The sequence below is a fragment of the Numida meleagris genome, chromosome 1 (assembly GCF_002078875.1).
Source record: "Numida meleagris isolate 19003 breed g44 Domestic line chromosome 1, NumMel1.0, whole genome shotgun sequence".
NCBI lineage: Eukaryota > Metazoa > Chordata > Aves > Galliformes > Numididae > Numida > Numida meleagris.
This window is the reverse complement of record NC_034409.1, coordinates 121,161,004-121,171,119: the sequence shown is the minus strand read 5'-3', so window position 1 is coordinate 121,171,119 and position 10,116 is coordinate 121,161,004. Positions and strand designations below refer to the sequence as shown.

The 10,116-nt window shown below is 39.7% G+C and overlaps 1 protein-coding gene across 2 annotated transcripts; it reads left to right on the top strand.

Annotated features, from left to right (window-relative positions):
• TLR7 (toll like receptor 7) lies at window positions 27-9,062 on the top strand. 2 transcript variants are annotated; one of them, XM_021410496.1, is made up of 3 exons: window positions 27-228; window positions 847-980; window positions 4,048-9,062. In XM_021410496.1, the coding sequence occupies exons 2-3, from the start codon at window positions 975-977 to the stop codon at window positions 7,186-7,188; spliced, it is 3,147 nt and encodes a 1,048-aa protein (XP_021266171.1). In that variant the 5' UTR covers window positions 27-228; window positions 847-974; the 3' UTR covers window positions 7,189-9,062. The 2 variants fall into 2 exon arrangements, with proteins under 2 accessions (XP_021266171.1, XP_021266180.1); XM_021410505.1 differs by lacking the exon at window positions 847-980 and having other exon boundaries at window positions 29-228.

Here is a 10,116-nt window from a genome sequence, read left to right as displayed (position 1 = left end):
GAAGTGGATTGCAGCGGTTGTTTCACGTTTAATTATTTCTCAAGTCGCAGTTCAGCTGAAGAGAAGAAAGATAAAGTAGTGGTTGCTGCTGTTGTCTTGAGTGAGTTATGCCACTCCTCTCTGTCGGATCTGAACCAGCGGCGATCTCTTTTACCCTGTTTTCTTCTGCTCTGATTTACAGTTTCTTCTAATGACAAATCTTTCGGAGGTGGCAGTGCACAGAAAATGGTAGGTGAAAATTTCAGTTTAAAATTGTTGGAACTGTTGGGAAAAGACTATATTCTCCTATTCTGCCTTCTAAATGCCCAAATTTGCTGGTGTGGCTATAAGTTGCAATTTTTGTAATGATGGCAAATTGGAGTTTTAAGCTAATTACTACAGGAAGAATATAGTATTTTCTAATAGCTGTAATTTCAGTGGTGTTTGTTGCTCAGTGGCCTTTCGCTCTTTCACCTTTTAAAATGCGTAAGGAACACTTACAGAAAAGCTTCATTAAGAAACACCTAGCCCCGCTGTTTCTCAATATTTGAATAATGCCACAAATCAGATGGAATTCAGTTATGGGTTTGTGCATGTGCTCAGTTACTATTGGAATATAAGTATTTTTGAAATTATAAACACAAACATAGATCACAGAGAAAAGGACAGCTCTCATGCATATCTTAGCTGCACTTTTAAACTACGTTTCTGAACACAAGGACTTTGCACAAGTCAGCTTTTCCTACTGTAGGGAACCAGCATTAGCAGGGGAGTGGACTAGATGATATCCAGAGGTCCCTTCCAACCCCTATGATTCCGTGATTGCTTATTTATTTTAATTTCATCTCTTTTTTTTTTTTTTTCTAGTACAATAATGGGCACAAAGTGTTTCGCATGTGAACAGTTAGACACAGCACCAGACTGCAACAATTTGCATGTAAAATAGCGTATTAAAGGAGCATGGAGACACAAGTTCTGCAGAGAAATGAAATGCGATGAGAGTAAGTGCTAGGCTGGCTCTGCAAAGACACCCACATTCCTAAAAATACAGCAACAGGTGTGAGTTCAAAATCTGAGCATTTTACAAGTCTCGGTAGGCAATTTTTTGACACCTAAAGGAACTTTCAAAGATGTTCCTGAAGGCTTTGATGTCCCAAGTTTATTGCATCTGCTTCCAGGCCTCTAGTAGTGCAGCACCTCTATACCCGGGCAGCTCACTCCATACTGGGAGGGCTGAGCAGCGCTGCAGAGGGGCCCCGCTCTCCTCTCCTGCTTATTCCTGGATGCATTGAGGAACCCAGATAAGTGCCTAGAATCTAGTCCCTGAGTGTAGTATCTGAGTACAAATGCGCAAAGTCTGTGATGACCTAGGCAGCAATGTCACATTGCCCAAGTCCTAATCTAGAGGACGGAGGGGTTTAACTTGGCTTAGCAACTTTAAAACCTTGATTCTGACTAACTTTTCCTCAACAGCAACAAACCTGTGGCTTGCAGCAGTTTTCCTTCCTTATTTTAAAACAGCCATTCAACGCAGATTCCAGTGGTTGGCAAGGCCATTCTTTTTCCCAGGCTTGCTGTCACAGCATGGGCTTGGTTGAATAGCACCAATAAATAAAATGAAATGCACTGTCACTTACCATTTTTGCTAGTCTAGTAAAATGTCATTTACATGAGTAATTCAGTGTGTTTCCTTGTAATGAAGGAAGGCAGAATGTTTACAAGAACATATCCAAATTTTGTCTCTTTTCATTGAAAGACAGACCCTCAGTTTTCTATGTAATTAATTTTAATGGTAGCGGCCCTCCTTTTTCCTCCCACTTTCTTTCCTATTATTTATTTATTAATTATTATTTTTTCAGAAATAAAGAAGTCTTTAAAAAGATGTAGGATAGTCATATGAAATGAACGTATTTTATCTTCTCCATATTAGCTCTCCTCTTGCTCTGATTATTCTTATTCATCGCTTTCATTCAAGTGCTTATCTACGTTAGAAAATCAGAAAAGTTAAGCATCCTCTCAAGTTGATTGGTTAGATTGTACTGAAGACACTTGTGAATGATCTGATCCATGTCTTCAGTCTGGGTGAGTTTCCAAAGTGAATTAGTATATACCAAATGAAGGTTATTTTGATGCAACTAATGATTCACAAGAGTTGAAAATAATGAAATATGACTCATTGCTTTGGAATTCACGATCAGCTTTCCTTGAGTAATTGTATAAATGTTGGATTATGGCTACCAATCTGGCTATTTAACCAAATTTCCATTTTCTGTGGACCCACCGAAAAGAAGAAAGCTCTGTAGCTCTTCCTCAGAATGGGAAGAGAAGTCATGGAAGAGGAAGGGCTTCCAAGTATCAGGAAGATTATATGATTTTCAAATGCCAAAATAGAGAACTCAAGATCTGCACTGGACTTCTGCATTTTTCCATCTATACTGAAACCTTATATTCTAAAGCTGACTGAATGAATCACCAAAGTGATTCCACCTGATTGTTGAATCTAGAGAGCAGAAGTGCAGTGCTGTGAGAGATTTGATCTAGCTTCTCTTCCGTTTGCTGCCTTTCTAGTCACTAGAGCTGCCCTCCAGATACATAGATGAATGGGATATTTAGCATTGTTATCTGAAGTAACAAGTAAACACAGTTATACTTGCATCCTCTGAAAGGCCACTGAGAGGATGCAGTAGTGTAAGTAAACAGACCATAAAACAGGAAGACCCAGTTAATTGATGTCACCTACAAAACATGTGTAAGGGAACTCTCAGTAGTGTTTTCCCATACTGTCTAGGTAGCGAGCAGGTCCTCATATGTACTTGTGTTCAGCTAAAGAGCAAAAACATTTCCGTGTACCTTGAACACGTTAATAATCTGATTTTGAGCTGCTTACCTGGTTATCTGCATTTAGGCTTTATTATTACATGTGTCATCAATTCTGTTTACTGAAGGAGCATTCTAAATTCCATGTGTCTGTCTCCAATCCTTCGAAACTGCGTTCTTCAGGTGAATTTGAATATAGTAGTTTTGATCATCTAGAAATCTCCTGGCCAACACTGAACAGAGGCAGTCAAGAAGCCATGCAAGGCAGCAAAATGGTCAAAGCCCCTCTGCCTGTTCCATGCAAGCCAAGGCTGGCAACATGCCTTCTCGTCTCGCTGCCTCTGGCTGGAAGGCCAGGGTGTCTCTGCCACTGACAGCTGCTGAAGAAGTAACTAGTATACTGTGAAGCACTGAAAGCCCATTGCTCTTCCCATCATATGCGCTACTCTGTAAAATAGACAAGACCAGAAAGATCTGAGAGCATGTTTTGGAAAGTTCCATAAATGCCTATAGAATCTGGGCTCTGATTATTGAATTACTATTATTCTTTTAAGAGACATACTCAATTTTAAATGCCTTTTATTTTTATCTTTAGAGCTACAATTAACGTAGAGCCCTCTGAGCCCTCTCTCTGTACTGGACTGTGAAAATGCAAGCTGCTACTAAAGGATATTGAAGCACATCCATTGACTGGTTTTGGTCAACCCTGCATCTATTCTGGCTCATAACAAATGAAGAATGCTTGCATGAAATTTGAATTAGACATGCAGCTGTTTGTGTGTTTTTGAAATTTCATACTAGATTTTAACTGGCTATAGATTTTCTTTGTTCCAATTGCTTCTAAAAATTTACTTTGCTCATTTATGTGTATTATACAACTGCAGTCTGCTGGATATCTAACACTGCTTACCCTTAAATAAAGAAAATTCACAGAAACAGACTTAATTACATACCTTGTCTTTTTTTTTTAGCAGATTCTTTAATTCCTTTATGATTCACTATTTAGAGTGATATTTGTCTTATCAGTGCAATGTTTAATTATAATAGAGGAAAAAAAGCATTTGAGGAAATGTCAATACATGCCTTCCCCCAGACTTAGAATCTTTCCTACACATCCATTTCTGGCCAGTGTGAGACAGGATCCTAGGTTAGCTATGTGTTTTGTTTACCCTAGTACATGGTAGATTTGGTGTCCTATGACATTTGTTGCCATTGCATTTGATTAATACCTCCCTACTTCCTTATTTTTAGGTACATCATGCAAAGATGTCAAATGCGCTGCTGTTTGTCTTGCTCTTCTTCTTTCCAACGCTGCTGTCAGGAAATTGGTTTCCCAAAACTTTACCCTGTGATGTGGAAGCCTTTGAAGGTACTGTGAGAGTAGACTGCAGCGATCGTCGCCTTACAGAAGTCCCCAAAGGGATCCCTGGAAACGCTACCAACCTGACCCTGACTATTAACCATATCCCCCATATCTCTCCAACATCCTTTGCTCAGCTTGAAAACCTCGTGGAGATCGACTTCAGATGCAACTGTGTGCCTGCCAGACTGGGGCCCAAAGATAATGTGTGCAGCACACCACCATCAATTGAGAATGGCAGTTTTGCTGCTCTGACAAGACTGAAGTCATTGTATTTGGATGCAAACCAACTGTTGGAAATACCCCGGGGTCTTCCTGCTACTTTAAGTCTGCTGAGTCTGGAAGCAAACAGAATTTTTTCTATTAAAAAAAACACTTTTTCAGAGCTAAGGAATATAGAATTACTGTATCTGGGACAGAACTGTTACTACCGTAATCCATGCAATGTTTCATTTGAAATTGAAAAAACAGCCTTTCTGGATCTGAAAAATTTGACAGTACTGTCCCTGAAGTCTAACAACTTAACTTTTATTCCACCCAACTTGTCTTCTACTTTAAAGGAATTGTATATTTACAATAACAGAATTCAAGAGGTTCAGGAACATGATTTAAGTACCCTTCACAACCTAGAAATTCTTGATCTCAGTGGCAATTGCCCACGTTGCTATAATGCCCCATATCCTTGTACTCCCTGCCCTAATATCTCAATTAAGATTCATTCTAAGGCTTTTTATTCCTTGAAAAACTTAAGAATTTTGAGACTTCACAGTAACTCGCTTCGGAGTATACCGAGCAGCTGGTTTAAAAACATCAAGAATCTCAAAGATCTTGACCTCTCCCAAAATTTTCTCATGAATGAGATTGGAGATGCTCAGTTTTTGAAGCTTATCCCCAGCCTTGTAGAGCTGGATCTGTCCTTTAATTTTGAATTGCAGATGTATTCTCCATTCTTGAATCTGTCTAAGACATTTTCCTCCCTCTCTAACCTGGAAACCCTAAGAATCAAGGGTTATGTCTTTAAAGAACTGAGAGAAGGAAATCTAGATCCACTGCTTAGTCTTAGAAATCTAACAGTGTTGGATCTTGGGACTAATTTCATTAAAGTTGCTGACCTAAGAGTATTCAAAAAGTTCCAAGCCCTTAAAATCATAGACCTCTCAGTGAATAAAATTTCTCCTTCTTCAGGTGAAAGTAACTTTTATGGATATTGCTCTGATCCTGGGATTTCAGTAGAGCAATACAGCAGGCAAGTTTTACAAGAGATGCATTACTTCAGGTATGATGAGTATGGTCGAAGTTGCAAGTCCAAAGACAAAGAGGCTGACTCCTACCAACCTTCAGTCAACGTAGATTGCATGAGTTATGGAAAAACTCTAGATTTAAGCAGAAACAATATATTTTTTGTTAACTCCTTAGACTTCCAGGATCTTAATTTCCTCAAATGCCTCAACTTGTCAGGCAATGCAATAAGTCAAACTTTAAATGGAAGTGAATTCTACTACCTGTCTGAATTGAAATATCTGGATTTTTCTAACAACAGAATTGATTTGCTATACTCAACTGCTTTCAAAGAACTGAAATTTTTAGAAATTCTAGACCTGAGCAATAACAAACATTACTTTCTGGCAGAAGGTGTTAGTCATGTGCTTAGTTTTATGAAAAATTTGGCCTATCTGAAGAAGCTGATGATGAATGAGAATGAGATTTCTACCTCTATTAGCAAAGGGATGGAAAGCCAGTCTCTTCAAACTTTAGAATTCAGAGGAAATCGTTTAGATGTTTTTTGGGCAGATGGGAGGAATGAATACCTATCATTCTTCAAGAATCTGACCAATCTGGAACAACTGGATATTTCCTCTAACATGCTCAGTTTTTTACCTCCTGGTGTTTTTGAAGCTATGCCTCCAGAACTCAAGGTACTGAACTTAACCAGTAACCGGTTGAAGACCTTCAACTGGGGAAAACTCCACTTGCTGAACAAACTAGTAACTCTGGACCTCAGCAATAACCTTCTGACTACTGTTCCACGAAAGCTGTCCAATTGCACTTCAACTCTCCAACAACTGATACTCCGAAACAATCGTATTACACGGATAACCAAATATTTTCTCAGAGGTGCCATTACACTGTTATACTTGGACCTCAGTTCAAACAAGATCCAAGTAATTAAGAAATCTAGCTTCCCTGAAAATGTCATTAACAACCTGAAGATGCTGCTTTTGCACAACAATCCTTTCAAGTGCAATTGTGATGCAGTGTGGTTTGTTGGGTGGATCAACGAGACTCAAGTGGCCATTCCCTTTCTCGCCACAGATGTGACCTGTGCTGGCCCAGGGGCACACAAAGGAAGGAGCCTGGTTTTCTTGGATCTGAATACCTGTGAGCTGGACACATCCTATTTGATCATGTATGCTTTATCAATTTCAGCTGTCTTAAGTTTAATGATGTTTGCCATTATGAGTCACCTCTATTTCTGGGATGTGTGGTATAGCTATCATTACTGCACTGCCAAGTTGAAGGGCTATAGACGTATACCTTTACCAGATGCTTGCTATGATGCTTTTATTGCCTATGACAATACAGATCTGGCTGTGAATGAATGGGTGATGACAGAATTGGTTGAAAAGCTGGAAGATCAAAAAGCCAGACAGTTCAATTTATGCTTGGAAGAAAGAGACTGGCTTCCAGGACAGCCAGTCTTTGACAACCTTTCCCAGAGCATTCAACTGAGCAAAAAGACCATATTTGTGCTGACCAACAAGTATATTAAAAGTGGCACTTTCAAGACAACATTTTACATGGCCCACCAACGACTTCTAGACGAAAAAATTGATGTGATTATCTTGATATTTCTTGAAAAGGTATTACAGAAGTCCCGATATGTTCGGCTGAGAAAGAGGCTGTGCAGAAGTTCAGTTCTGGAGTGGCCAACTAATCCTCGATCTCAGCCCTACTTCTGGCAGTGTCTGAAAAATGCCATAGCTATGAACAATACACAGGCTTACAACAAACTTCTCCAGGAAACTGTTTAGCTCTACCATTCCCTGTAAAATGCTGTTACTGTGTGTGGTGAGGAAAAGATACTGACCTTGTTATGGAGAAAATGTGAAAGTGGGAGGACAAATATAATTGTGATATGATACCCAAAAATGAAATGCACAGTCTGTCCCAAAGATAATAACTCACTTGTTTTACTATGACAAGATTAAATATAAACTGTTGCCAGCACAGATGTATAGCTGACACACACCTCATTCAGCATTTGCAGCAAGAGAAGATGCAACAGAGTCACCACTTCACTGGAGTTCAGTGGAGTGTTCACTGGAGTTTCAGTTCACTTTCAGTTTCAGTTCACTGGAGAACTTTTAATGTCACCTGGCAGGGTCAAGTGTGAGTAAGACAATTGCTCCACTCACTCAAGTACCCAAGCTACCAGAAGGAGTTTGGCCATGCTTAAAGTTGCTGCTGTTTGGATCACTGTTGGAGTAAATGTGATTTTAATAGAAAATTATTGTTACCGCATTTGTGTGTTTATGAAAAACAGGAAAAGCACAAAATGTTAATCTCAGAAAATACTTCAAGCAAATTTCAAGTTTAGGAGTTGGGGAAACATATGTACGATTATCTTTTCAACTCAGGCTTCCATCAGCTGAGCCTACCAGTTCTGCTTGACTGGGCAACAGCCCTAGCCACTGGGGAGGTGATATGCTGGTGGGACTTCTGTGACTTCTACCAGGGACTTGGGTGTGGTATGGTAGATCTTCCACTGCTGCATTGTCAAAAAGGCTGTAAATATGTAGAGGTTTTGAAGAACTTGCATGTACTAAAATAGGAAAGTGTGAGTGGGGAGAAACAACTCAGAAGAGCTTGCAAGCTGTGGATCAGGAGGAATTACAAGATAAAGGGAGTCTTTGCATAGAGCTGGTGCATGATAGTGATGAGGGAAAGCAGGACAGCAAGCAGGTAGGCTGAGAGAGATGCAGAAAATCAAGAAAAGCAAAGAAGAAGAGGGAAGAGAAAGAAAGGAAGGTAGGAAAAAAAGAGAAGGTGAGAGAAGGAAAGAATAGAGAAAAATACTGGCTACTTTATAGTATGATAGAAGGATTTACTGAAAATTTCCAAACAATAAGTTCACTTTGCATTTCACTTGCTTCCTTGTTTGCTCTCTGAGCTGTCTGCTTCCTGAAGTTTCAGACTTTCTCTCCAGTCAGCTTTAGGAGTGCAGCTTCCCTGTTTCCACCAAGGTTTTCCTTGTTTATGAACTGGAACAGTGTCAGCAGGCCCAGCCAGTGCTGGGACATGGGACCATGATCAAGTGACTGAATCATTTGCTTCTGCCTGCCCAGACTTTCTCCAGAACAAAACACAATCGAAGTACAAAACATGTAAGACCAGGTCGTAAAAGGATAGCACCCACCTGATTGTTTCTTTAGCCATCTTGTGGTTGCTCCAGAGCATCTTCAAATTTCCTTTGCCTCCTTCTTCTTCACATGAAAAGAACATGAAAAGAACTGTTTCACATGGAAAAAACTGTTCTTCTCTGAAAAGAACTTCACATAATGTTACAGAAAATAAGAGGGTTACTTTTCCCCCAGTTTGTCACAACTGAAGCATGAGAAAGAGGAGTGCCTAGTTAATAGAAAGGGTGTTTTATGGTTATATTTTAAAGAATGCCTTTTAAGGGTTGTGTTTGTAAGCCTAAACAATCTGTGTCTGCAAACAGAATAATGTGAGATCCAATGCAACTCTCTTCATAAGGGAATGCTGAAATAAGAGCCTCTCTTCCTCAGTTACTGCCATGCCATGTCACCCCTTCTCCCCACAGCACTTCTTCTGTCCAGAGTAGTTTTCCCTTTCTCAATCTGAGTGGTTAGTGCTAGGGAATAAAATCACTTGACATACCTGAGGTTGAGAGAAGTATTTTCTACTTTTCTATTGAGAAGTGACCAAAGGATGGGCATCGGATGAGTGGCAATGGGTATATATACAAAATTCTGAGCTGGTGATGTGGCAAGGGACTTACTCACGCTGCAGTGCAAGACCAGACAGGCCAAGGATGCTGCATGAACTGTTTTGGGAGTATGTGAGAGAGATGCTGAACTGTGCTGTGGTCTGCAGTGGAAATCAAGTAATCTACTGTCATGGCACTGCTCAATGTTAGGGCTAGTGCTCTCAGACAGAGCCTTCATCACAGAGAAAAGAGCCCACTCCCACTTTCATGTGTCAAAACACTTGGTAATACTTGTGCTTTTCCCCTGCAAATAAACATGCAGCCAGGGGAATAAGGAGGGGATGAGAAAGACTGCAACACCAACTTCTCTCTCTTTTTATTTCAAGCTAAAAAGGTAATTTCTGCATCCCTCATTCTATTTCTGTGTCCTCTGGCACTTTGGAGAGGATGTATCTGCCCAATTAGCTGAGGCAGGCCTACATCCTTCTCTTTAAATGCTTCCGGGTATATTCAGAGGATGCCCACATATTGTCCAGGACCTTGCATGTATTTCAGTCTAAAGATTACTTCTGTACTCAGAGGACAACTGAGTTTGTTTTAATATTTTTGGTTTTATTGTTGTTTGATTGATTGTTTTTGAAGTTGTTTCATAAATGGTAGCTAGCAGCTTTTCAGACATTTTCCCACCTAGGTGATTCTGTGAGTGAATGTAGGCACAATCTAATCTAAGTCTTCAACTGGAAAAATAATTGAATTTAGTATTAGCTAGGATTTTAGTGAATGCATTTATTAAATAAGCATGTCCCTCATCCCTTCTGGAATCTTTCATTATAATGGAACACCAAGAAATGGAAGTTATTTGACAGATTCAAACTACTAATTTTTGACTTTGGGTATTGCTTGCATGATTGTTGTAGGAGTGTCTGAACTTACCCAGCACTGTAGAGTGAGAGGTTTTCTATTCCAGTTTCATATGGTTTTATAGTGGTATGTCTTGTGAACTGGAGTG